Source organism: Stenella coeruleoalba (assembly GCF_951394435.1).
Source record: "Stenella coeruleoalba genome assembly, chromosome: 1".
Taxonomy (NCBI): Eukaryota; Metazoa; Chordata; class Mammalia; order Artiodactyla; family Delphinidae; genus Stenella; species Stenella coeruleoalba.
Genome location: NC_137169.1, coordinates 7,319,271 through 7,347,077, shown reverse-complemented (window position 1 = coordinate 7,347,077; position 27,807 = coordinate 7,319,271). Strand labels below are relative to the sequence as shown.

Below are 27,807 nucleotides of genomic sequence, written 5' to 3'. Positions count from 1 at the left end.
TTTCTTTTAATCTGTTTTTACCTCTCATTTCAAGGTTTCAGACTGTTGAACCTACATCAGTTACGCTGAACTCACCTTTCCCATACAGAAACATCAAATGATTTAAAAAAAATAGAAAATACTCTTCTCGTCAGGCACACAGGCCATGCACCCAACCGGCTATTGCTGTGTATATGCAGTGTGCTGCCCACACCACGAAGCACAGACTCGTCCAAATAAATAACAAGTAGACATACACTCGGCTTTTCCTATTTCCAAACAGGTGGATGGGTCTGATGAATTCAGCACTTAGTTGGGAACCAGAGTCTGGTCAGTGGGGCTCTGTGGGTGGCATGGATTGCTATGGGCAGTGCCTCTCGGCCACCTCTCGTGAACCAAGAAACAGAGTTGGCACCTGGACTCTTCTGGAAGCCGTGCACCAGGGCTGCTGACAGGGCAGCTACTTCTGGCTCTGCTGAGCCGTGCAAAGCCTTTTGAGAGGTAAGTGGTGTCGCCCCTGTGGGTCCCGAGTCGGCTGCTAATACATGAAGCTCACCTGTGGGCTTCCAGAAGCCCGGGTTCTTAGCCCCATCTCCAGAGTTGGCTCCAGAAGGCTGAGGGAGGCCCGGGAACCTGCATTTCTCGAGCTCCTCAGACACACCTAAGGCTGAGCCTAAATCATTTCAAGCTAAGTACCGTCAGAGGAAAAGATGCCACCACACCCCTAACTCTCACGCTTCTGCTGCCTGGGTACTGGGAGCAGGTTCTCAAAGGTGAGCGTTGTGGAGAGGAGATCAGGTCTTTCATGACCTAAAACCTGCTTTAGGAGGAGGGAGGTTACATACAATTGCACAAAGTACTCGCACCTGCTTGTGTCTTGATCCATGACCAGGATGAGCTAAATCAAGCTCAGACCTTTTTAATGTGTCTCGAGGACCAGCGTGCGCTATATGTGATGGGCGCTGGCGCCTCTCTCCCGAGCCGTAGAGGTTCAGTAAAGTAGTTTGGCTATTTTTTTTCTCACCCGCAAACAAAATCACTTTACAGCAGAGATGAATTCCCGTACCCAGGAGTCGCTTTAAAAGTGGAAAGCAGGGCTTCCCTAGTGGTGCAGTGGTTGGGAGTCCGCCTGCCAATGCAGGGGACACGGGTTCGTGCCCCGGTCCGGGAGGATCCCACATGCCGCGGAGCGGCTGGGCCCGTGAGCCATGGCCGCTGAGCCTGCGCGTCCGGAGCCTGTGCTCCGCAACGGGAGAGGCCATAACAGTAAGAGGCCCACGTACCGCAAAAAAAAAAAAAAAACGTGGAAAGCAATCATCCCTGAATCTAGAGGGTACCCAGGCCTCCTCTGAGGGCTGCCCAGAACTCAGTCAGTGGAGGGCACGCAGGTGGAGGGGGTGAACAGGCGTGGGTGCCCTGTCTGGACAGCAGGTACCGGGTCACTGCCAGGCACCAGGACCGGTGTAGCACGGCAGGAGCCTGGGGAGGAGGCAGCTCCCGGACGGGAGAATCATCTCTGCCGGCTCCAGACCCACCAGCTGGAAGACTTGAGGTCACAGATCCTCGGCGAGATGCGGCCTCGAGATGCCGGGTTCACAGTGTCTTCCCATCAAAGCCCAGGGCTTGGATGGGGAAGTGGGAGGACGGTGCCCCTCCCCACATTAGGGTACATTTCCATGTATGGCTGTTTAGTTCCCGAAACATTTCAAGTCATAAATAAATAACCAGTGTAAACAAAAGGCAGTTGTGTAGGTTCTTTCCCAAGGATGCCGTCCAGCCTTTCAGGTCCCGGAGGGTGGCCGAGGGTGCCCGGCTCCCAAGACTGACAGCTCGGTTGTCTCCAGGCCCAGGGCTTGGACGGGCTGCTATTGCCTGTTATCTTTGGACACGTTGTGGGCCAGCCAGTTCACTTTGGTTTTCCAGCTCTCCCGGAGGGCTTCGTTAAACTTCACCCGGAAGTGCTTTAGAGCCTCCTCCTCCGTCTTCCCCAATGCCAGAGAATCCTGAGGCAAGATGGAAGCAATGGGCGTCCCATGGAGGGGCCTGGGCCCTGCTCAGCAGGGAGCCCCGTCTCCCTGCACCTCCACCCACTCTGGGCAGGTAACGCTCCCTCCTAAGAGAACTGCACCAAGGGAGCCAGGAGGGCGCCACCCAACACCTCCCCCGGGAAGAGCTCTTCGTTCCGACCCCAACCAAGGCGGCCCCTGCCCCACCCCATCCTCAAAATAAGATGCCAACTTGAGCCCGGAGGTCTTGGCCCCAAAGGCAGGCGGCTTGGCCTTCTCCACTGGAAGCTGGCAAGAGGAAGAAGGGAGGGAGCAGCTTCTTCCCAGGAACTCGGGGGCCATGGCCCCCCCACCTCAGTCCCCGCCCCAGCGTCTCATAAACTGAAAAGACGCAGGAAGGAAAGACAGTTTTTAACCATGGAGGGAACCCTCTTGTACAAGTGGAAACGCCCGCAGCCTGCGGAGGACGGGAGGGTGGGCCAGAGCCGGTGGCTTCCTGCCAGACCCGGGTCCCAGGCCGGTGTGAACACACACGAGTCAGCAGGGCCCTGTGGGTCCACCACGCTCGGGGGTTGGGGGGGGTGGTGCCTCGAGGAGTCTGGGGCTCCCTGGTCTCCTGCCTGGCGGGGCCCTGCCCTGGCGTTTACCTTGAGGTACTGGATGTCTTTGGAGCAGCTGAGCTCAGGCAGGCCTGCCGCCCGCATGAGGGCAAAGAGGTGGAGAAAGAGCAGCCCGTGGCGCCGCAGGATGGTGTAGGCCCTTTCACAGTAGCCCCGGAACCTGTAGTGGGAGGTCAGGGAGCGGGCCCTGGGTCCTCCCGTCCCCCCGCACCCCAGCCAGCCGGCCAGCCCGCCCTCACCCTGGAAGGAGCCGCGCCCACAAAGCCCCAGCGTCCTCTGACTGACCGCCCCCGGCACCAAGGGGCATCTCGGGGGTCTGAGGCACCCTCACCTTTCAAATTTCTCACTATTATTCGTCTTCCCCTGCTGGATCACGTGCACAAAGTCATAGGTGAGGATGAATGGGACTCGCTCACGGTTGATTCCAAACTTGGTCTTGAAATTCCCCAGAAAGTGGCCGAAATCAATGTGGAACAGCTGAGGGGAGGGAAGAGCAAAGACCCAAAAGGAGTCAAAAAGGAGGGTGCCTCACCCAGAGGAGCCTGGGGAGGGAGAGGGAGCTGGAAGGGCTTGGATAGGGGGCTCTGCCAGCAGCCGTGTGCAGAGCAGAACGGCCAGCGGGCCAGCGCCGGGCGGCAGGCACCATGCTCACGGCAGCCCCACACCACCCCTACCTGCCCGTTCTCCCGGATCATGATGTTGTCGCTGTGCCGATCGCCGATGCCCAGCACGTATGTGGCCACACAGTAGCCAGCGCAGGAGAGGGTGAACTCCTCAATGGCGCGATCCAGGGCCTCCCTGGGGGGCAGGGATGGAAACCACGGCCACACCGTTTTGCAGCTTCTTCTACCAAGAGGTGGTGTCTATGTCCCCTGCCCTTGAATCTGGCCTTGTGACTTGCTTGGACCAACAGAACATGGAGGAAGTGATGCTGGGCACCTTCCAGAGCCTGGGCCTTAAGACACCTTGCAGTTCCTGAACCTCCCCTACTGTCATGGAAGGAAACTGAGGCTAGAATGAGAGGCCACATGGAGAGAAGCCCCAGACGTGCAATCCTCCAGGCCCAGTCAAACTACCAGATGAGAGCAGTTGTGTGAGTGATTAAAGCAGAAGAACCACTCAGCTGAGCCAGCTCAAGTTGCAGATTTGTGGTTTAGGCCCCTAAGTTCGGGCTGGTTGTTATGCGGCAATAACTAACTGATACATGTGGGAACAGAGACCTGACCCACTCCCCCACCCCCCCACCCCACAGCATCTATGGGATGGCCCTCAGCTGAGCCAAGAAGCCACAGAGACAGTCAAAGTCCCTCCTCCTTGCCTTTGATTCCCGAGGTCTGCCTCTTGGGAAGGAGAGGGCATCTGTCCCTTGGGCCTGAAACCTACCCAGGGTTCTTGGACTTGAGCCAGTTGAGCAGAGCATCCTTGTTGAAGGCAGCCGTGGCCGCCATGTTGCTCTTGTTCAGCTGGATGTTGGCGATGGTGTCTGAGTGAAGCACCACCTCGATGAGGCCTGTGTGGTCCCCGGTGGAGAGGCAGCCGTAAGGGGTCATCCTAGCCAGGTGGGAGGAGGGGCAGGTGGACACAGTGGTCAAGGGCTGTCCCAGGGGCTTCTTGACCCCGAGGAGCTTAACCCAAAAAGGCTGCAGGAGATGCTACTCAAGTTGCTGAAAAGAGGAGGCAGGTACTAGGGGCGAGCCCTTGACTCCCAGGGCTCCAGGGAAGGTTCCTTGGAGAGGCCACACCAGCACCCAAGATGCAGAGAGGAAGAGTCGGCACCGTGGCTGAACTCATGTTTGCTCAGAAAGAAAAATCCAGGTGGCTTGGAAGATGATGGGGCAGGAAGCCAGGGATGCTGGAGGCCAAGGGACCAATGGAGGGAGACAGTGCAAAGGGCCAGGGCTGGCCTTCTCCACCCTCATCCTGCGGCCCTATCGCCTCCCTGACCCCGAGTTTCAAACTGGCCCCTGCTCTTCTTAGAAGAGCCAGTCTTTTTTCCAGCTGAGGTGGTAATGTCAGCTTTGACAGGGGACCCCTCCGACGGGGCATGGTCCTAAGCCTGGTGCAGGCACAAGTGGATGACGGGAGGGCCTCTCACCTCAGGTCCAAGCCCTCCTGCTTCCACAGAACGTCCATCAGCTGGATCATCTGCAGGGTCAGCATGTCCTGGCGGAGGTCTGTGCAGCCACCCCCGGGGAGGAAAGGCATGAGTTTCTGGTGGGTTCTCCAATCCCAGCCATGCCCAGGCCCCGGAGTCCCAAGACTCTGTGTTTTCGTCAGCTCGCCCTCCAGGAGATCTGCCCCTGGCCCCCACTGCAAGGTGCCCCCGCCGAGGGTAGCATGGCAGGGCGAGGGGAAGCCAAGGCCTCAGCGGGTCCCTGGCCGGGGCCCGGCCTGCTCACCGTCCCCGTTCTTAAAGATGATGCCCACGGTGCCATCGCTGCCCGCCTCCTCATTGCTGTACAGGACCCACAGGGGCTTCATCTTGGAGTCCATGAAGGTGCACTGCTCCACGCTGCCGGACGAGACCGCAGTCAGCAGCGGGCCCTCCTCAGGGCCTGGGGGGAGGGGAGGAGGTGGGGAGGCCCCGGCTGGGGCCTGGGGCTCACCAGACTTCAGCCAGCAGGGTGCTGGGGTCGAGCGGGGACTGCAGGTGGGAGAGGGCCTCCAGGTAGGTCTCCTGGCGCATGCACAGGTGCATCAGCTCCTTGGTCTGGGGCTTGGTGGTCTTCTGGGAGCTCACTTTGACGACGTCGTTCAGGGCTTTCAGCTTGCTCAGCGCTTCCCCCTGGCCAGGAGGATGGGAGGGCAGCGTGGGCCGGCTGGGAGAGGCAGGCTCCGAGCCTCGGCCTGGCCCACGCGGCTCTACAGGGGTCGGGGCAACTCTGCCCCAAAGCAGAGCCCAGGCAGGGGTGCGGGGGCCCCGAGCCTCACCTGCTTCATCAGCACCTTCATGTGATGGGTGCTGCCCCTGCAGTAGGCCTCCATGATGAGGCCGAAGCGCAGGGCCACCGAGGGCACGTGCATCTCGGAGCTGGAGGGAGGAAGAAGGGGCTGAGCCTCGCCTCGCCAGGCGGGGCCACACAGCCCCTCCCAGCCCGGCAGGACCCAGCCACCGAGGACACCCGGGCTGGCCGGCGGAGATGCGAGGCCCGCAGGCAAGAGGCCCCTCCTCCCCGTGGCCTTCCAGGTGAGTGCAGCTACCGCAGGTGCCAGAAGAGGAAGTGGCCGATCTTGCGATTGGCCAGGGCCCGGTCCAGCAGGAATTTGGTCAGCTCGCAGTCGAGGTAGGACTCGTACTTGAGCACCTGCACCAGCTGCAGCAGGTACTGGAAAAGCTCGTCGTCCCTGCAGAGAAGGGAGGCTGGCTGGGGCCCGGAGCTTCACGGCTCGGGAGAGGGTCTGCAGCTGGCGAGGGGGCAGGGTAGGGGCGGGAGGCCAGCCTCACCTGAGCAGGCCCCCAGGAGAGGTCCCCAGCCAGTGGCTAGACCCGGGCCATTGGGGCAAAGCCGCCCTCTGAAGATGAGGAAGCCCGCGGGACTCACGTCAGTTTCCGCAGGGACTTGATGGCAAAGGAGCCCACGTGGCGGTCAGGGAAGCTGAAGTCCAGCAGCTCCAGGGCGCTCAGGACGGGCAGCTCGGGCCAGGAGCACAGCAGGTAGAGCATCTGGGGGGTGCCGGTGGTCAGGGCAGGGGGCGCAGGCTGCGGTCTGGCTCCAGACTCTGCCCCCTCCCCCGGCCCCGGCCCCGCCGCCCACCTGGGCCACGTCCTCGTGCTTGTTCCACTTGGTGACCAGCAGCAACCGGGCCAGCGCCTCGGGGAAGTGCTCCTGGATCTCGTGCCGCATCTTCCACACCAGGTCCTTCTCGTGCTCGTATAGCTCCCCGGACCCCCGGCGCTCCAGGATCTCCCGCAGCTGCAGCTGCTGAGGGGCACAGGTGGAGGTGGGGGGGCGGTGAGGGCTGCAGCCAGGTCCACGCCCCACCGCCCACGGCCCCCAGCTCACCTCCTCCTCCGTGAAGCGCCCGTGCTCCCCATGCCGCCCCAGCTCTAGGATCTGCAAGAGCGACCCTGCTGTCAGCGGCAACCCCGGGGCCTGGGCCAGCCTGGCCTGCGGGGCCCCCGGGGCGGGCGTCAACACCTCGGCACTGCTGACTTTGCGTGCCAGTGACTCTCAGTGGTGGGGACTCTCCCGCGCGCTGCAGGGCGTTTAGCAGCAGCCCTGACCTCCGCCCATGAGATGCCAGGCGCATCTCTCCCACTAGTTGTGACAACCAAAAATGCCTTTGGACATTGCCCAAAGTCCCCTGGGGGGCAAAGCGGCCCCCGGTTGAGAATCACTGCTCTAGGACACATGAGGATTCCAGAGAGCCAAGGAAGCCCCCAAGCGTGTGTGGGCACCCAGCTCCCAGCCCGGGCAACTCACGGGGTGCAGGGACCATGTCCTGGGGAGCCCCAGAGGCAGGGTCAGGACAGTTAACCTTTAGCTTCGAGGTTTCTGGGCAGGGTGGGTCCTGGACCCCAAATGGCGAGGGCCCCCTCACTGACCTTGTCCAGGGCAGGGTAGTATACAGGGTGGGGGGCCACCTCAGGGAGAAAGATGACCAGGGCGGCTGCGCTCTCAGTGTTGGGGTTACTCCGCACGGTCCCACAGGGGTTCAGTAGCTCCCCTTTCTCGTCTGGATACAAGGACAGATGGAGTTGCAAGGGGAATGTCATCACGTGTGGGACCCACCTCCCCAATCCCCTGGCCTCTGCCTCTCCCTCCTGGCCTGGGCCAACCTGGGACGGAGGGCCACATGTAGAGGCAGCGCTCGCCGGTCTTGAGCTGGTTCTTGTAATCAAACAGCATGAGGTTGGCCCAGGCGATGGGGCAGTCCTGGGAGAGAAACCGGGCAGGTCACAGCCAGCCGCCAGAAAGCCTCCGTTTGCTCACCTGCAGGATGGGCCCAGCCAGACCATGCTTCCCACCCTTGCCCAGACTCCCTGTGAAGCAGCTGGCAGAGTCAGTCACCCCTCGACTCCCTTCTGCTCAGGGATGCATCCCACTCTCGGCTTCTTGAGAAAGCTTCAAACAAACCACATAGGCCCTAGGGAGCTGGCCCAGCTCAGCTACGAGTGAGTCAGGGTGGCTCGGTGGTCAGTCACATCCTGGGCCCAGTGACTCAGTGCTCGACCACCACTCTGTCTCCAACTGGCTGCTGACTCAGGCCACCCCGCCCCCTGCAAGGACACTGCATTTGTCCTTCCAGGGCAGGGAGCTCCCTCCAGGTTCCCACAAGGACCAAAGGCCCAGGCCCAGATATTCCGAGTCACTGTGCTCATAAGCCCAGGAACCCAGCACCATCACATGGCAGGCAGGGGTGGTGGCTAGCATGCGTGCGCGCGCGCGCGTGTGTGTGTGTGTGTGTTGTGTGTGCGCATGCACGGTGTGGAGAGGCTGGGGTTCACAGGCCCTCCTGGACCCCATCCCCAGGCTGCGTGCCAGCTGAGATGCTGGGAACAGGATGAGCAGTGGCCCCGGGGCGGGCTGCGGGACTGGACTGGGCCCATCACGGAGCGCCTCCCGACCGGCCCCACCCACCGCCTTCTTGGACTTCTTCTTGGTGGAGCGAGCCTTCTTGGCCTTCTCGATCACGGCGTAGAGCGCAAAGCAGAGGCGGGCCATGCGCGGTAGGTCGCAGATGTTGATGTCGAACTCCAGCCGCTGCTTCCACACAGGCTCTGAGCACACGCTCACCTCCGAGCTGGACACCGTCTTGCACAGCGTCTCGTTGCCGTGGAAGAGGCCGGCCTGCACCACCAGCTGGGGAAGGCATGGTGCGGGTGGCAGGCTGCAGAGGCCCAGACTCCCTCTCCCGCCGGGGTGTCCCTCCCACCTAAGGCTCGAATCTCCTCCTGAAAGGTCCTCATTTCACATGGGTCTGAACCCTCCCCCGCCAGGTGCTTGAAGGTGGTCCGGAAAAGGGAGGGCTGGCTGCCTGAGGGGGAGGTGTGGTCCTGGGGGGAAGGGGAGGGCTGCGTGGGCTGTGCTCCCCACTGACTGCGGGACCCTGGGGTGTGTTGGCTCCCTGCTCTGGGCCTCAGTTTCCCCATCAGGGCTCGGGAACTCCAGGGGCCCTTCTAGCTTAAGCACCCAAGGGTGCCCCTGCTGCTCAGAAGGGGCAGGAGCCCCCGTAGGCAGGGAAGGACTTAATGCCGCCTGCACATCTCGCCCTGCCTCCTCATGGCCCGGCCGCCCATGCAGCCCTCCAGGATTCACCCATGGGAGCCCACGCCTGCCCTGCTTGTGAAACTACCCCAACCAAAAAGTGCTCCCCAAAGAGCCCCGACCTCCTTGGACCCGGGTTTCCCGTCCTGCAAATGGGATGAGAAAACCTGCACCTCACAGGGCCGTCCTGAGGCCAGAGGAGGTGGGCGTGTGAACGACCCAGAGGTGGCCGTGGCCTTGGCCCCGGCCCAGCTGGAGCGGCTCCCCTTCTGCGCCTGTCACCTCCCAGGCTCTGCGGTTCCTCTAACCCTGGGCTGGGCCTGGCCCCACTACCTCCACCAAAGTCAATACCCAGAACTCGCTGGGCCCGGTTTCTCCGAATTGTCCTCTCTGGCCGGCTGGCCTGCTCCCCTCCCCCCTTCCTGTTTTGAAGCAGCTCATCACCACCCCCGGCAGGGATGCTGGGTAATGTGGTCAGGTGGCTTTCGTGTGACACCCCCCTCCTTCTTCCTCCGCCACCTCTCCAGGCCACAGCCACCGTGTTTGTGCAAAAAACACGCACTCCCCAGGCCCTTCCCGGCCCAGGAGCCCCTACCTTCATCCGCTCATCGGCATTCACTTTGCTGCCCTGGATCAGCTCGATGCAGAAAGGCTGTTCCAGGGACCACAGGGACACCGAGGCGGGCTGGGCGGGGTGGAGGGGAGAAGCGGGGGCGTTAAAGCAGGGGAATTCAGGGGAGGCTTGCGCTCCCGGCCGCTGCCAGGGCGCGTGGCCACCGCGGCGGCAAGGCTGTTGCAGATTCCTGTCCGCAACGCCATCCTTTACCAGAAAACCTGCCGTGCAGGCGCCCCAGGGGGCCCAAACCACCCCCCCACGCAGCGCTGCAGGGCATGGAGTTCTGCCTACAGCACGGGAGACAGGAGGGGCAGGCAGCCAAGCGCCAGGCCTGGAGGTTGCCCCAGGAGTCCAGACAGGAGTCCACCCCAGCCCAGAGGCCCAACTCTCAATCCCGAGCAACCAGAAGGCATGAGACAAGGGACCCCTGGACCTATGGCTGGTCCAGGGCGATGCCCAATAGGCACCAGGGCTGGACCTCAGGTGGGAAGGAGGGCTGCAGGGGAGGGTAAGTGCAGGGCGCCAGCTCACCTTCTTCAGAGGAATGGGGGGCGGTTTGGCGCGTGGCTTTTGGACTTGGGGGGCGGGGTTGCTCTGCTCATCCCGCATGGCGAGGATGGAAGAGGAGTGCACCATGGTCAGGTGGGGGGTCAGCCCGCTGTGCAGGCAGCTGCAGATGTACTGAGATGGGGGGCGGGGTGAGTGGCTCCACTGTTCCCTGGACGACCGGCTACCCAGGGATGCCCCACGCTGGCCCCTGCCCACGCCAGGCCTTCTGGGGCCTCTCCTGCTGGCCCTTCCTGCCCCCGCCCACCTCCCTGTGCTCACGGGGAGAGCCAGCCCAGCAAGGGCGCACGCTCACCGTGACCCCCAAGGTCTGGCTTGTCGGGCTCGAGAGGGGCCGAGGACCAGCTCCCGCCCCCCCGCCGCCCCAACCCAGGCCCCAGGCCAGGACTGCAGGGAACCCAGGAACCCCTCCCGGACCCCAGGCCTCACCTGGAACTGGCAGAGGGGGTGGCTGCCGTACAGGTACTCGTGCTTCCCGTTCACCTGCAGTGTGTAGTCCTCGGGCTGCTCTACCAGCGGCTGCCGGAACACCGTGGCCTTCTTCCGGAGCGCGCAGGCCATCAGTGCCAGGGGCACATCCTTGGTGGACACCTGGAAGGTGAAGCTCTCCTAGGGGGAGGAGGGAGGGTCAGTCCTCCACGCCTGCGAAGAGCCCACGGGGTTCTGGGGCACAGGGGGTGGGCTGGTCCGTCTGCAAGTATTAGGCGCCCCTTGCCCCCTGAATGTGAGCTCCACGACGGCAGGCTCTGAGGATGGCACGTGGCCGACACCAGGAAATACCTGTTGGATGCGTGAGTGGACCGAGGACCAAAGCCTCTTGGTCACTCTGCCTTGTGGAACTCGCCGGGTGGGACGTTTGGCCAAGCCCCTCGTATGCAATGGATACCCTACAAATACCACCCGATGGTGCTGGGAGGAGGATGAACTGGGGAGGCTGGTGGGTGACTGGGAGTCTCACAGGGGAAGTGTCCCCCGTGGACACGGCAGCCTGCATGCAGCACACGGGCCGGCGTGAGCCACCGCTCACCTCGCTGCCCTCGAACTTGACGTTGACGAGCAGGGCCCGGTTGGGGACGCGCAGGGTGCCCGGCCCCCAGCTCCGCGCCGAGGGCTCCAGCTGCAGGGGGAAGCTGTACTGCAGCCAGGCCTCCCAGCCCAGCTGCTGCCGGTGCGCGGCCACCTCCTCGCAGAACTGGCGCATCTTGGCTCGGAAGTCATTCACCTCCGGGTCTTGCAAGGAGTCAAACTCGTGGAGGCCTGAGGGGCAGGGGAGCCGGGTCAGCGTGGGGCTCGGGGGCGGGGCGGGGGCGGGGGGCAGGCCCGGCGGAGGTGGGACGGCCTGGCCTCGGCAGGGCACCTTTGCCGATGAGCAAGCTGATCTGCGAGTTGATGAGCTTCTTCACCCGGTCACCCTCGCGGGCCACCAGGCGCAGGACGGGCAGGAAGGGCTGGATGTCGCACAGCCGCCGCTGCTCGTCCTCCAGCTCCTGCTGCTCCGCGGTCTGGTTGACGCAGGTGAACACGTAGGCCTCGGGGTCACTGAGCATGTGGAACAGCGGCTCATACTGGGCTCGGTGCCACAACACCTGGAAGGGAAGTGGCCGGTCAGCTCCTCCCCTACGGTGGGCGGGGCCCCAGGGAGCCGGGAGGCGGGTGGAGGCTGGTCTCACGACCCTGATAAGGGGGCAAAGGCAAGATCCCAGGACCACTACTCTCTCCGTCCCTTGAGCATTGACCACAGGGTCACTGGGAGTCGCCGTCCCTGCCCTTCTACGAACGGGGCCAGGTAGGCGCTAAACCTGGAGCAGAGCGGTGAGCCCTACGGTCTCCCCTGTAGGCTACCCTGAGAGATGGCCATCCAGACTTGACCTCCAGGGACCCAGCGAATCGTTCCTGGTTCATCACCCTGGTCTTTAAATGATGGCAAGTAATTCAGAAAAGTTTCACACACCGAGGGGGCCATAAACGCCTCCGCGGGCTGTGTCCAGTATGTGGCCTCGGGGTGAGGAGTCCCCAGGGATCACAGGAGCGCCACTGGAGCACCAAGTGTTAGTGCAAAGGTGCTCACCGCTGAGTCACAGAGAAGATGGAAAAGGAGAACAGCTCTATTTTTCTTCCACGGGGGATGGATAATTACGTTCCATCAATGCAAACGGATAGCACAGGCATGTGACCCAGAATCTAAGGATACCTGTACCAATGCACACAGGGCTCCCACATACAGCATTAAGTGGGAAAAGACCCCAAGCTATAGAACAGCAGTTGTAATTCAAGCTCATTCCCATAAAAACGATGATAAACATATTAACTACTGCAAGCTACAGTCTGCCAAGTTACTGGAAGACAGACGCACCCATTCACTTACACACCGTCTATGGCTGCTTCAGGCCTACAACGGCAGAGTTGAGTAGTTGTGACAAACACCATATGGCCAGCAAAGCCTAGAATATTAACTGTCTGGTCCCTGGTATAAATTAAAATATTAAGAAATTGAAACTGGGGACTTCCCTGACGGTCCAGTGGCTAACACTTTGCCTTCCGATGCAGGGGGTGAGTTCGATCCCTGGTCGGGGAACTAAGATCCCACATGCCTCTCGACCAAAAAATATAAAAACATAAAAACAGAAGCAGTACTGTAACAAATTCAACAAAGACTTTAAAAATGGTCCACATCAAAAAAAAAATCTTAAAAAAAAAAGAAATTGAAATTGAACTGGGATATGAGGTGAGACTGCTAAGACCGATGTGTTTTATATTTCTGTGGTATTTGGAAGTTTAATAATATGCATGTAGAGCCCTGTGAGGAAAAAGATTAAAATGATATTTACACAAGATTAATAACATGAAAAGGATGTTACAATGTTAACTCAGAAAAAAGACATAAAAATTCATAATCACCAAAAAACACTACATAGAAAAGAAAATAGGAAACAGCCAAAGTGTTAATTGTGCTTGTCTCATATGGCTGGATCATGGGTAATTTTTTCCTTCTACTTTTTCTTATTCTCCTAAATTTCAATGTGTCCATAGTACTTTTGAAATGGAAAAAAAGAAATTTCATTTTTAAAGAAACACCCAGGAAGGGAAGATTAAAACACAAAACAAAACAAAACAAAACTCAAGTATGGTCCATTGCTTCTCTCCTTTTTTTTCTGCTCCCAAGTATAGCTTTTCAAATTCCGGGCTAAGGCCTTGTCCTCTGCCATGACCCATTAAATCCCACACTTTGCAAGTGGGATAAGCCCTTTGAAAGGTCACAAGACAAGATGTACCAAATACCATCCAGATATTTCATCCTTTGACTCAGTAATCCACGATGAAAATTGTTCAACAAAGCCAAAAACCATTTGCAAAGATGATGTTGACTATGATGACAGCTCTGAAGACAAAAGACCGGGAGAACTCAAGCGGCCATGCATGGGGTGTGGTTTCAAACGTGATGGCACAGTCATGGAGAGGATGAAAGTTCACCCTGGGAACCAGCACCCTGAAGCTTTCACAGGAATCTAGGAAGGGTAAACGTGCCATGATAAAGGCGGGAGCTGAATTTGGAAAGCTAGGTGGATTTCAACTGTGAGTTTTTAAACAATTCTTGGACATTATTTTTATCTTTTAATTTTTTTTTTTTTTTTGGCCGCGCCACACTGCTTGCGGGATCTTAGTTCCCTGACCCAGGGCTTGAACCTGGGCCCCGGGCAGTGAAAGCGTGGAGTCCTAACCACTGAACTTCCAGGGAATTCCCATATCTTTTTTTTTTTTTAATTTACTTGTTTTATAATTTATTTTATTTTTTAAGATTTTTGGCTGTGTTGGGTCTTCGTTGCTGTGTGCGGGCTTTCTCTAGGTGCCACGAGTGGGGGCTACTCTTCGTTGCGATGCGCGTGCTTCTCATTGTGGTGGCTTCTCTTGTTACAGAGCACGGGCTCTAGGTGCGCGGGCTTCAGCTGTGACTCGCGGGCTCTAGAGCTCAGGCTCAGTAGTCGTGGCGCACGGGCTTAGTTGCTCCGTGGCATGTGGGATCTTCCTGGACCAGGGCTCGAACCAATGTCCCCTGCATTGGCAGGCGGATTCTTAACAACTGTGCCACTAGGGAAGCCCCCCCCCCCATATCTTTTAAAATTCATAGCTGAGCATCTCAAATCTGAGAGTTGCAGAGTCCATCTGTCTGCTTCTCTGAGTTCCAAGCTCTGAGAACTAGTTTTAAGGTCAAGATCGTACCTTCTTGATGGTGCTGAGGTTGGCATTTCGGGACACAGAGAAGTTCAGATAGACCCCCGTGGGCAGCAAGAAATCAACAGCCACGCTCTGATTCTCCTCCTTGGTCCAGAATTCCATGGGGCAGTCAACCCCGGGGGGCATCCTGCTCTTTTAATTCTCGGATACCAATCGTCCTGCAAAGGAAGCAAAGGCAAAGTGAGGCCCTAAGGTGTGCTGGCTGAGTCCTTTAGTAGGACCCTTTGGAAAACAGGATTTCAGCACTTTTGTCAGCAGGAAGCTTGGGATGGAGTCCCAGCCGGGAGGTGGCTTGTGCCTCCCGCTGCCCCAGGCCACTGTCTAGGCTGAGCTGCAGGCACTCCGTCTGCATCCTTCACGGCGGTGCCCCCCGTTTAAACCACCAACAAACCCATGCCAAGTCATTTTTTCTCAGGAACACACACACGTGGGAGACCTCACCATGGCCACCAGCCGGCAAAGATGGAAAATGGCAGGATCGCTGGGCAGACAACCCCAGACTTGAGAGGGAGCGAAGGACGACGTTCTTTGAAACTTTTTGACCAGAAACCTAATGGCTTGAAAATGGCTTTAGCCATCAGACAAGCTGTTGAACTATCTCAGCCACACCAAACCCACTGCCCGGTAAGTAACAAAATGTCACAGACACAATAAGAGGTCTTTGAGTCTCTCTCCCACTCAGGGTTACCACCACCTGGATTCTGGTTGTTTATAGTTTCCATGCATGTTTTTATCCTTTTATTATACTAAAATGTGTCCACAAACAATTCCTAATATTTTTCCATGCTTTAAAGCATTGTATGATTACTGAGTCTTCTGCCCTTGTTTTTGCCACTCAACGCTGCAATCTAGATTTCTCCATGCTGATACACGTAGCTCCAGTTCATTCATTTTAACTCTTGGGAGATATTTCACTGTGTAAGTACACCACAATTTATTTACCCCCCTCTCTTGCTAAGGGACCTCAAGGTTTGTGTCTACTCATGTTGGTTATTACAAATGATGCTGCAACGTATATTCTTGCACACATCTCCTTGTGTACAAGTGAGAGTCTTGGTGAACACTGTCTAAGAGAAATATGATGTGAGCCACACGTGGAATGTCAAAGGTACCAGCAGCCACATTTTTAAAAAGTAAAAAGACACAGATAAAATTCAGTTAGTAATCTATTTTATTTAACTCAATATATCCAAACTACGGTCATTTCAATGTTATCAGTACAGAAAAATTACAAGATAGTTTACATTTTTTTGGTGCTAAGTCTTTGAAATCTGGTGTGTATTTTACACTTACAGGACAATTCGGACGCTAGGTTTTCATCAGAAGTATTTCATCTTATGTAGATTTCATACAATTAACAGGTTAAAAAAGTAGGTTCACAGACTCAAGTTGTTCCAAATATACTAAAAAGTTTCCCAATAACCAAATCGAGTATGAATTCTTATGTTTAAATGAATTAAAATTAAATAAAATGTTTAAAAATTCCATTCCTCAGTCATACTGTCCACATTTCAAGTGCTCAAGAAATACATGTGGCTGGTGGCTGCCATACTGGGCAGTGCAGGTAGAGGGTATATGCCTAGGAGTGGAATTGTCAGATCATACGTATAACCTACGACAGGTATAACCATATCCTTAACTTTTTAATCTCCGTATCTTTGCCAGTACTTGGTACTCATTTCTGCCAATCTGGTGGGCGTGAAATGCTCTCTTGTTTTAATTTGCATTTCTCTGATTATCCATAAAATGTTTACCTTCTGCAAATATCCAGCTTATAAACTTTGCCCATTTTTTCTGTGGGGTTGTCTTTTTCTTACTGCTTTGCAGGGTTTCTTACATTCTCTAGATTCAGTTCTTTTGTTGCTTGAGTGAGTTGGCAATATCTGATTTGAGTCATCTTTTCACTTTGTTTATGTGTCTTGTTAAGGAGCAGAAGTTTTGAATGTTGATGTAGGCAAATCTTTTTCCTTCATGTTTTATCATTTTTATTCTTTAGACAAATACTTCCTTACCCTAGGGTCACATCCTCCGAGATTTAAGTGACTTTTTAAAATAGTTGAAAGGAAGTGTTTAGTTTGAGAGAGCTGTTCTTCTGGTGGCTCTGTCAGCTGGCTCCAGGCCTCACCCTCAGTTAGATGCAGAAGCTGCTCTGAGCAGCAGGGCAGCATGTCACCCTGTGCTACCATGTTACCACTGTTGGGATCCACTTCCTCTGGTTGTAAAACCACATCCTACTTTGGGTTCCTCTTTCTGAGAACGGCCAGGACAAAGGCTTTTTTTTTTGACTCAAAATGTGGAGGACAGTCAGGAATTCTGGAAAATCCATTTACAGTGCTTTGGCCAAGCTCAGGAAGGCATCTTTGGCCACTCAGTCCTGAGGCTAAGATGAGCGCATGCAGCAGGAACTCCCCAGGACTCTAGCCAAAGGGGTGGATGGGGTACCTCAGTGCTGTGGAAACGAAGCCTTCGACTACACTCGTCCATCTGGGATGCAGGGAAACACGTTGATATTAAAAACTCATTCCTAAAAGAGGAAGGCTCAGGATAGTGCGGGCAGGACAGCATCAAATACCAGAGAGGGGACAGGAGAAGGATGGGAATTCTTTCCCTCTTTGTGGGCCCAGGACCCAGGATGCAGCTGCTAACAAGCCCCAGCTCTCCATGAAGCCCAGACCTGTCGCTCTCAGTATGTATGGGACACAGATGTCAGCTAATCCCGAGGCTTTAGAACTGCTCCAAGAATGCGGATTGGTACAACCACTTTGGAAAACTGTTTAGCAGTATCTACTAAAGGTGAACACATATGCCCTACGACCCAGCAATTAATTCCAGAAATGCCAGCACAGGTGCACCAGAAGAAGCATACAAGAGTCTAGCACCACTATTCATAGTAGCCCCCAAACAGAAACTTCCCAAGTGCTCATCAGCAGTAGAACGGAAAAATAAACTGGTTTCCTCTCCCGATGGAATGGTATGTTTGTTAGCAGTGAGAGTGGATGATCTATCAATTCAACAATATAAATGAATCTCACACATACAAGCCTGAGAGAGAGACGTCAGGCACAAAAGAGTATGTGCTCAAGATCCCATTTATATGGAGAACAAGCGCTGGCAGAACTAGTCTATGTTGGCAGAAGAAGAGATAGGGGTTACCTCGGGTGGAAGGCAGTTTACCCTGGGGGAGAGCGGCACAGGGGTGCTGGGAACTTTCGGTTTCTTGATCTGGGAGCTGGGGACCTTCCACAAACTCAGTCCAAGTGGCTCAGATGGGTTGACTTCTCTCCTGGCTCCCGGAGTGGCCTGAGACCCAGGCCCAGCCTTTCAGAGCCCTGCATTTCCCCTGGCCACAGGGACTGCGTTGGAAGCAGGAACGGGACGTAGCCCCAGCCAACTGTCATACCTCTCTGGCTACAGTGATTCTAGGACGGACATGTGACTGTGAAGTCAATCCCATGGGTTTTGACATCTGGACTTCTTTGGGGACTTTCTCCTGGGAGAACAGAAAAGACAGAATATCTACCAGGAGCTGCTGGTGACCACCCGCTGCTCTGAGGGGTGGAACCCGAGAAAGGACCAACGTGGAGGAAAGCAGAGCTCAGTATGGAAAGTGAAGCAGGGTCCCGAGGACAGCCTTTGATTCCCTGGATCCAGCCATGCCTGAAGCTACACTCTACCTCTAGAATTTTCAGTTCTATCAGCCAAAAAACCCACCCCAGCCCCGCCTTTTTGTTGTTAACTTAGAGCAGTTTGAGTTGGATTTTCTATCACTTGCAGCTGAAAGTATTTATTTCCATTAATAGAGCAGCACATTCCATTTTTGGAAGCTTCCAGTGTTAGAAATTTCTTCCCTTGGACACTGGCCCACCTCTAAGAGCCAGCCCTGTCCTTTGTGCTGCCACCTAGAGGCACGTGGAGTCGTTATCTGACGGCTCTTCTGCTGCATGGTGGCCCCAGCACCTCTGTTCTCCCTACAGAGCAGATGTAGACTCTTTTGCCGAAGTTGGCTCTCCAAGAAAGCAAGATGCTCCAGATGGGGCCCGGCAGGCCAATGGTAGCAGAATGTTCTAGTCACCAAACTCCCATTTGTTTGGCCTAAAAGAGTATCAGGCTCCCCTCCCCCGCCTCCCCTTCCCACCGAGAGTGCTTTGGTGGCCACATCACCAAGTTTGCTGGCTGCCAACCCTCCAGATACTTCTCACAGTAAGCCAGGATCCCCCAGTCTGTACAGGAACACTAACTTCCTGAATCTAGACGCAGGAACTCACAATTATTCTTGGTAATTTCATCTCATGGAAATAATCCGCACTCACGTATTATTGGATTTGACATTTTGTATATATCACTTAACCTGAGATATTTTAGTTTATTCGACTAGTATTTATTGTCAGGAATCGTGCGAGGTGCTGGGAACACAGTGGTGAATGAGACAAAGGGTCCCTCCCCAGAAGGCGCTTACACACCAGTAGGGGAGACACAGTAGACAAGAAGGATGTTCCCGCGTTGTATCAATGCGGTGAAGGACAGAGTGTCTAGTGACGACGTGATGGAGGACAGCAGGAGGGGCTGCTGCATATAGGGAGGCCGAGAAAGGCCCCTCTGAGGGGAGGACACTGGGGCAGAGGGCCAGGGTGAGCCATCACGTCCTGAGCCGACAGAAGGCGGGCCCTTGCCGCTGGAGCGTAGGGGAGGGTGGGGGATGAGATGGGCTGAGGAGGTCAGCAGGGACCAGTCCTGCAGAGCCTTTACAGGGAAAGCACCTGGCTTTCACTCTAGGAGCGATGCAGTGAGTGCACAGCCCTAGAGGGTTTTAGGAAAGGGAGCCACCAGATCCTATTTTCATCTGAAATGATGCTGGAGGGCTGCAAGGACGCAGGCGAGACTGTAGGGCAGCTCGTGCCACAGATGACTGTGGCTTGACCCAGGAGGAGGAGATGGAACTGGAGAGGGAGGGAATCAAGGTGGCGGGGTACGCGGTGCGGGGGCGTCAGATGGGGGACAGTGAGAGAAGGAGCAAGGATGACAGGCAGGTTTGGGCTTGGGAGACTGCATGGCTGGTGGATATTTACAGAGATGTCAAAGTGTAAGGGAGAAACAGATTTGCAGGGAACTGAAACAGCAAGAGCTCCATTTCAGACATACTGGATCTGAGCTGCTTACTGAACATCCCAATGGAGACAGCCAAGGGGCAACGTCCCAGTTTGCAGCTCAGGGGAGAGGTCTTAGGGGTCACAGAGATATCATTTGGGATCAGTAGACCGCACACACATGTGGAGCCATGGGGCCAGGAAGGTAAGTAAGGGTCACGACCACCCTCAAGGCACTAAAGTGGGATGGACCAAAGAAGAACCAGGAACAATCCTTCTCACTCTGTCATGCAGAATCTTGAGAGAGGCTTCCTCTGTCCGTCCACATCCGAATCGTTAATAAAATAGTAAAGAAAACTGGGCAAGAAGGAGCTCGCTTCCTTTCACCTTCCCACTTCTGGCCCACACGATCCACAGAACAGCTGCGCGGCAGCAGAGTCATCCTGGCCGGGGTGGGGCGCCGGGGGTCTCTGTCACCAGCCCTCTGCGAGCTGTTCCTAGACATTCCCAGGTAGATGCACCTTCTCTGGCCTGAGGTTGAAGAACAGTTTCTCAGCTGTGAAGGTCTGAGGGGTCTGACCTCCTGAGTCCTGAGCGGCTGGCAGAGGAGTTTCTCTAAAGATTTCGATACAAGGACATCTGCCACCACCATCCTTCCCCACTGGCAGCAGGGAACGCCTCAGGGGGCCCTAAGTTATTTCTAAGGGAAAAGGGCAAGCAAGGGATGTAGAATCCCACAAACGCTTCTTCGGGACTAGGAGTGACCTTGCAGCCCACAGAGTCCCCCTGGGCTGGCAGACCAGCTGGCTGATGGCTTGTCCCAAGCTCAGGACTGCAGAAGGATCCCTTTCATTCCTGTTGAAACGCCACCATTTTGGGGCTCTGAGCTGGCGTCTCCCGAGTCTGTTAGACTTCTGCCTCTTTCCAGTAGCCGTCACAAATGTGGTTGACACACTGACCGGGAGATGCTGCCCAGCCTTTGTCAATGTAAAGACAGGCTGTTTGGTGCCTGGGGAACAATCACATACCCTGGGGAACAGCTTCCCAAGGGAACACATGAGTCACTCTCAGCAGGGGACAGGCAGTGGGAAAAGAAGGGAAGTTGTGTCTTGCTTGTCTGAGCGATAAACATCCTCCTCCCTGAGGGGATGCCCTGGGCAAAACATGCCCTGTACCTTCCGATGTTATCCTAAAGCAAGAGTCTAGAGGTCCCCCTGGACGGCTCCTATGAACCTGTATAGAGAGAGATGTTCGTGTCCTTAACCTGAGGACAAAACATCTGTCCAATGCCTGGATTTCAGAGCCCAAAGTTACAACCTAGTTAGCCCAAGGGAAGGAGCCTCAGTCGCAGAAAGTTGTAGAAGGTAGTTACGCACACAGTCTAAGTATCTACCATCCACCCAGGCTGGGAGGATGCGAGACCAGCAGCCATGTGACAAGGGGCAGGGGGCCACAGGGGCTGGCCTTCCACATCACGCTGAACAGAGCAGAGTTCACATTGGGCCTCTTGACCCGGGTTTATTTCCAGGACTTCTCGGCCTCAAAAAGTCCTTCTAATCAAGTGCTGTTTCCGGTCAGTCTCCCACGGAGAATGAAATGAACACTTTTCCTGTTGCCCAACTTAGATGGAAAGTGAGAGCAAGTGAGCGCTTCAGAAGCAGAGCAGAAGATGCTTTACCTGGAGGGCCACCACCTGCTGAATCTCCTGGATGTTTACCCCGAAGGAGCTTTCCAGAAACCACCACCCTGCTCTGGCGGCCAGGAGATCCTTCAACCACCACATCCTCCTGGAGACCCTCAGGAAAAACAATGAGGGGCCCCTCCTTGACCCAGAAGGCTGAAGGTCCCAAGTCCTATTCCTTCATTCACTCGCTCATTCATTCATTCAGCAAATATTGATTTGATCGCCTTCTATGTGTCCATCAGGGAATGGGACAGGCACCATCCCTGCTCTTACAGAGTTTTTAGTCTAACGGGAAAAGACAAAAAAAAAAAAAGAAAGAAACAACTGAATAAACAAGATGATTTCAGAGAGTGTAGGATTAGAATGTGATAAAACAGGTTTGCAGGGAGCATCTTCTTTGGATGGCAGGTCAGGTAAGGGTCCTCAGGTGAGGTATTGCAGATGAGGCCCAAATGACGAGAAGGATCCAGGAAAGATCTATGAGGTAGGGTTCCAGGCAGCTGGAACGGGAAGTGCAAAGGCCCTGAGGCAGAAGACCAGGTAATGGGAGTCACAGCAGAAGGGGAGACTGGGGAGAGACAATGTGGCTGATCCTGCAGGGCCTTGGAGCCTCCGGGAGGAGCCAGGCTTTGTCACCACTGCAGCGGGAAGTCACTGGGGGATTTTAAGCAGGGGACGGAGATGGCCTGATTTTATGCTTTACAAAGAAGACTGCTTTGGCTGCTGTGAGGAAAATGGAAGGAAGGGAGGCAAGAATGGAGCGGGGAAAGTAATGAGGCCAGGGCCCCAGGTCAGAGCTGGCAGAGCAGATGAATGAGGGAAGGCGTTGGGCCCTACAGGCCACGAAACACCCCAATCCTCTGCTCTTAAGGAGCTGAGGAACAGGCATCCCAGCAGCCCAGCCTTGAAGCCTGCAGCCTTCACCTTCTTGAAGAGAATGAAGCCATAGGCCAGAGGGAAATGCATGACCCAGGGCCCTCAACAGGTACAGTTTTAGGATAGATGTGCTATTCTTCCAAGATACAAATGCTTTCTTTTTTTTGTTTGTTTTTGTTTTGGTCCAGGCAAGTAGGACATCCTGGAGACCACCCCAGGAAGAGAAAGGACGGGCTTGTTTGGAGGGCTGTCTGACACCCCAGCTCCTGCCACCTGGAGAAAAAGAGGTCAGAGGGGTGAAGGATGGGATTGGACAAAATAACAAAGTCACGTGACACCGTGCAGAAGAAGGCGTCCCAGTGTCTGCTTGGAAGGTAAGCTGAGGACATGAACTACCTTATTCCCTGGTTTCCTATTCTACCCACTTCTGCCTCCCTCACTTCTTTTCTTTTTCCTTCTTTATCTTCCTTTTTTTTTTTTCATTCTCTCCCATTTTAAATGTGTCTCCTTTGAGTCCATATTATTCAATAGGACAGTAACTTCTAATTTGAATATTTTAAAAAGGAAAAAAATCCTCAGTGGGGGAAAACCAAGACAGACGTCAGAGAAGGAGATGTGTAGGTCTTTGGAAATTCTGTTCTATATGGGAAAAAAAGAGAGAGAGAGAGACTGACTCCTGCTACTGCCATCAGAAAAAAAAAATGAGCCAACTACCCTACAAAAAGTTCTATCCCTATGATCTCCTATGATGCTCGTTCATGGTGCACCCAGGGGGGCCTTGGGCCTGCAACCATGCAGGGTCCCTCAATACTACACAGCAAAATCAAGAGAAAGATCCATGGTCTCATATCTGGTAATTTGGGGAATCTGGAAACTGTCTTAAGGAAGCATTTCAAAAGTGAAAAAGAAAAAGCTACATGCACAAAGATGTGGATTGTAGTATTATCTGTGAAACTCATAAATCAAAAACAATAAAGAAATGTCTAAGTAAATGATAACACGAACAACAAGAGTGAATGTAGTCATTAGAATGACACGGCACTGCAAATACTCCCCACATTAAATGAAACCAATAATGCACATATATTTACCATGGCAACATGTGTTTGTGGACAAAACATTTCAGAAAGCATAGAGAAAATGAAAACAGCTATATGATGAGTGGATGTGGCCATCATACTAATGACTTTTAAATTTTAATATCTGTGAAAGTTTTGCAAGCACATAATTTTAAAAATTAATGAAAACTAAAATGCTTGCAGCAAAAAATGAGCAGTCCCTTGACATCCACATCCAAACCAACCACCCCCAATTTCAGTTGTACCTTTTGCATTTATCTCTGCATTTCTAAAGAACAGGTTTATACTGATATTTCTTGATCTTCAACTTTTAACTTTTTACCTGAGAAGATGAGTTTGTGCTTTCCTTCACATACACACATGCATGGATCCTCTCCCCCATTTCCTGGATATAGTTACGTGATCACTTTCTGTTAATCAAACTTTAGTTCTTACATTATTATAACCATGTAAATATTGTTCAAAGCTAAGCCACATCCTATACTATGGTTTCCTTTCTTGTTCAACTTTTTGTTACTCCTACCGTTGCCTCGTTTTTAATTTTCTTTGCTTTCTATGTGTGAACATGTAATTCTTCCTCAAACTCTCTAACAGCACTACAAAATCCTTATAATACAGCAAATATGTCAGATAATCCATCAGCTCCATTTTTTTCTTAGAGATTCCTCCTGGGGCCCTCAGCCATCTTGCTCCAAATTGGGCTGGCTGCTCTCTAGACCAGCTGCACAACTGTGATATTGGAACTTCTCTTCACTATCTTTATGGGAATTCCCTTCACCTTCTCTCTACCAGTCAGGGTTCTTGGTTGCAAGTAAAGAAGCTGACTCTCACTGATTAAGCAGGGAAGGAGCTGACAGGTTGTCTGACATATTTGCTGCATTGCGAGGGGTTTAATAGTTCTGTTGGAGAGTTTGAGGAAGAATTAGTGATTAGTCCATTGAAAACAAAGCAAATAAAAATATGAGGCAACAAACAAAGCAATTAAAAACATGAGGCAACTATCAACTCCAGGAAAAACAAAAAGTTGAACAAGAAAGGAAATATAACTGTACTACACCATGTGGACTCCATGATACAGGATCATGTCTGATGGCAAAATTGCTGGTATTGCCACTGAGTACTGGGTGCTACCTTGTACCCCTGCCACTTCTGTGCCAAGAACTCAACCTTGAAGCCCATCCCCGCTATCACCACCATAACCATGGAAACAACACACGTTTCATCCCTCTCTTCTCTGTCAAAATATAACATAGGTACATTTCATCAGTGGAGCCCACATCACAGGTGCTGGCTGCAGGGGAGGCTTGGAAGAGAGTACTTTTCAGTTTCCATGGTGGGGTAGGTGTTTTTTTCCCTCCCCACTCCCAAGGCTCAAAGTAAGACAACAGCTGAAATACAGAAAGTCATCTGGTGGCTGAGCCAAGTGAGAAACAAGAGACAACTGCATATTGTACCACTCGTTCCTCTTTCTTGGTTTACCCTCTCATTTTAGTAAAGCACATCCTCTAGTAGCTTCCTTGAAAAGGGATACAAAGAGTGTGTGTGTGTGTGTGAAGTTTTTGAAAAATTACATGTCTGAAAAAGGTCTTCATCCTATTATTTTGCTTGACTGATGATTACAGAATTCTGGGTTGGGAATTAATTTCCCTCAGAAATTTGAAAGAGTTGCTCCACTGTCTTGTAGCTCCTGGTGTTGATTTTGTAAAGTCCAATGCCATTCCGTGCTCTGATCTTCTGTATGTGGCCCCTTTTCCCTGCGCTGGCTTTTAGTAACTTCTATCTCTGGACTTTTGGAAGTTCATGTTGATGTCCCATAGAACATCTTTTACTTTGATGTAGTGTATCTTTTTAAAAATATATATTTATTTATTTTTATTTTTGGCTGCATTGGGTCTTCATTGAGGCACGCAGAATCTTTTTGTTGCGGTGCGCGGGCTCTTCGTTGTGGTGCATGGGCTTCTCTCTAGTTGTAGCATGTGGGTTTTCTCTCTCTAGTTGTGGCACGTGGGCTCCAGAGCGCGTGGGCTCTGTAGTTGCGGCACGCGGGCACTCTAGTTGAAGTGCACGGGCTCAGTAGTTGTGGTGCGTGTGCTTAGTTGCCCCGCGGCATGTGGGATCTTAGTTCCCTGACCAGGGATTGAACCCGCGTCCCCTGCATTGGAAGGCAGATTCTTTACCACTGGACCAGCGGGTAAGTCCCTGATGTACTGTATCTTATTATTCATTGGGCTGAGTGCTACACAGAGATTCTTAATGCAAACTCTTGAGTTCTAGATTTTTTTTTTCCTGGAGTTTAATAACTTTTCCTTCTCCATTTCTCTCCCTTGAGCTCCTATGAGATGGATACTGGGCCTCCCAAACTGCTCTAATTTTCTTATCTTCTCTTTCTTATTTTCCGTCCCTCAAGTCTTTCTGTCTTACTTTCTAGAAATTCATTGTTCAATCTTCTAACTCTATTCTATTGAAGTTTCTACTTCTACTAGCCTAGTTTTGATATCCAAGAGCTTATTATTGTTTTATAAATATGCCTTTTTTAAAAAACAACCATGTTTATGACTTCTGGGTCTCTGCCTTTCATGTTAGAGGACTCATTCGGCGTGTGACGATCCAGGCTGCCCATTCAAATTTAAGAGAGAGGCACTGAAAGGTGCTTGTGCAGGGCTGGTTGCTTGGTAGGTGTCGCTGAGAGGTAGCGTTTTTTCATGAGGTTGGGTTCCTTAGAGAGAAGTTCAAGGCCCCTGCCTGGAGGATGGGTAGAAGCTAGGCTGCCATGTTCCAGGAACCAGCTTGGAGAGGGTCTGTCTATTCAGCATGCAAACTTTCACTGAATCTTCCTGTTCTCAATATAGAGCCTCCCCTGCCTTCTGCTGCTCTGGTTCAATACTGCCTGCAGGAAACTAGCCATCTTCTGCTGGTGGAGGAGGGAGCTGCCTGGCTACGTGGCCTGGGAGGGGTCTGTGGCTCTAACACACACTTTAAACCAATATTCCTGCTTCCAGCCCCGCTCCCTGCCCCCATTGTTGGGAACACTCTGTGGCCCCCATTCTTTAGCCTTTGGTGGGTCGTGTGTACAAGCCAGCTTGCTTCCCTCACAGCCAGGACATTCAACATTCTAAGCTTTGCTTTTCTTTCACCCACTTGCTTCCCATCTTTCAAAAGTTTTGCTCATATCCCTCCCCCTCTATCATCATTTTCTGTTTTCTTAAGGATTTACACCTTTTTATTCCTCTACTCTCATTTTAGTGGGCTTTTGAAACAGAGCAGAGATAAACACATGCATTCAGTTATGTTTTTGTGGAAGTTCATGATAATATGTACCAAGAAATAAAAATCAAGTTTCCAAAGACACACGCAGAAGACTCCCCAGGGAGGATACTCCAACAAGGAAACAATGGTTCTTTCGGGAGGGGGGTAGGATTATAGAAGAGTGATGCTTGTAATTTTTTTGTATTTTGTAAACTTCCGACAGTAAATAGGTATCCTTTACAAATCAAAAAGTAGGAGGGTTAAAAATCATGATTTAAAGGCATCTTCTGAAACACAAATCAAGATAGTGTAAACAGGTGCGTAGCAGAAAAAGAAACTCTCATTCCTCTACACAGGTCTACATAATCCATGGTTTTCGCCTATGTGCCAGGGAGTCCTGGGGTTCCACAGAAGCACCCCAAGGCCTTCAGAGGGTGGCAGGAGTAGGACAGCTGCTCAGTGGGAGGAGTTCTGGGCCAGTCTCTACTTGTACCACAGTGGCACTCTTTTAATCTGCTTTAGAGGTTAAAATTCTGCTTAATACTTTGATCTTTTTAAAGAGGTCCACACTAACAAAGAAGTTTGGAAAGTACCAATGAAGACCTAGAAAAAATGAGGTGGGGTGGGGGAAAGCCTCCAAGGATGACATCATGTAACCTCGTGCCCTACCTGAACCATCAGAAATGACAGTAGCTGCTCGAGCAACTGTATAAGGAAGATGGTGCTGGGCACCCACAGAATACATATGTACCCACACAGCTTGCAAACGGGACAAATCTGCACACTTGCTAATCACACCCAGCTGCCCCCAGATACCAAAGGCAGGTGTTCAGCGAAGGCTCAGTCAGTGTCAGTCTCTGACCTCAATTTCTTCATCTGCACAATGAAGGGACTACATTCAGCTTGCAAGCTAATGTCCCAGAAGTTCCAGGGAGCATCCTCTTACTGATCCAGTGACTGCCAACTCTCTAGAGAAACAGAATGTCCCCACCTAAGGACTCCTTGAGAAGCAATATCAAGTTATGAAAATCCAATCCACTTCCTTCGGAAGAAGGTTTTAATTTTTCTCGCACCAAATAGGTCAGCCCAGCTCTATCATGAACGCAGCAAGTCAAATACCAAATGCTGCAGTTTAATAATGGGCTCCAGGGCTCCTCGGAGCACAGCCATCCCTTCCTTCCCAGGTAGCAGCATCCCTCTCTTGGGAAGCTGGCTGGGGTCTAGTTCACATCCCCCTGCATAGGCTCTGAGCACAAATTTGGGTCACGCTCTTCCTTTTAGCATTCTAGTCCTAAAGAGAAGTTCTCCTCTGGCTAGACAGTCAGGGAGGGTGGATTCCATTCAAATTCTTAACCTATCTACAAAATAACATCTCCTCTTCCCCCCCGCCCCACACTTGTTTCCTTTGCCCAACCTACCTCTCTGGAATGGTCCAAGAAAGACCAGCAGCAAAGGTCCCTCTGCCTGGCAGATTAAAGATGCTTTGGGATCAATGAGCGTCATTCCGCCCTTGCCTGACTCTGAGCTCCTTATCTGTCTGAAAAAAAAGAAAAGAAAAGAAAAAGAAAGAGAAAGAAAGAAATCTTTAAAAAGAGAAAGTCTCAGAAA

General features: G+C 53.2%; 1 protein-coding gene across 5 annotated transcripts; it reads right to left on the bottom strand.

The window, feature by feature from the left end:
• Positions 1 to 79: 79 nt before the first annotated feature.
• Positions 80 to 27,807, bottom strand: PIK3CD (phosphatidylinositol-4,5-bisphosphate 3-kinase catalytic subunit delta). Of its 5 annotated transcripts, none has more exons than XM_079916707.1 (23): positions 27,618 to 27,807; positions 14,216 to 14,388; positions 11,355 to 11,583; positions 11,025 to 11,254; positions 10,427 to 10,606; positions 9,962 to 10,111; positions 9,410 to 9,499; positions 8,188 to 8,409; positions 7,386 to 7,482; positions 7,152 to 7,282; positions 6,610 to 6,660; positions 6,361 to 6,528; positions 6,148 to 6,269; positions 5,807 to 5,950; positions 5,537 to 5,636; positions 5,212 to 5,390; positions 5,005 to 5,117; positions 4,701 to 4,779; positions 3,989 to 4,156; positions 3,280 to 3,403; positions 2,937 to 3,082; positions 2,633 to 2,765; positions 80 to 1,982 (listed from the first exon to the last, which is right to left on the bottom strand). In XM_079916707.1, exons 2-23 carry the CDS (start codon positions 14,354 to 14,356, stop codon positions 1,845 to 1,847), a joined length of 3,135 nt encoding a protein of 1,044 aa, XP_079772833.1. In that variant the 5' UTR covers positions 14,357 to 14,388; positions 27,618 to 27,807; the 3' UTR covers positions 80 to 1,844. The 5 variants fall into 5 exon arrangements, with proteins under 5 accessions (XP_079772833.1, XP_079772836.1, XP_079772832.1 ...); XM_079916710.1 differs by having other exon boundaries at positions 9,962 to 10,024; XM_079916706.1 differs by having other exon boundaries at positions 6,361 to 6,660.

Bases quoted from the DNA above. Each gene is read 5' to 3' on its own strand.
- PIK3CD (XM_079916706.1), bottom strand. From the start codon at position 14,356: ATGCCCCCCGGGGTTGACTGCCCCATGGAATTCTGGACCAAGGAGGAG. The intron at 9,500-9,961 runs GTGAGCTGGCGC...CACCCCGCCCAG, and splicing joins CCCCCATTCCTCTGAAGAAG to CCCGCCTCGGTGTCCCTGTG. The intron at 5,637-5,806 runs GTAGCTGCACTC...TCCTCCCTCCAG, and splicing joins TTCCTCTTCTGGCACCTGCG to CTCCGAGATGCACGTGCCCT.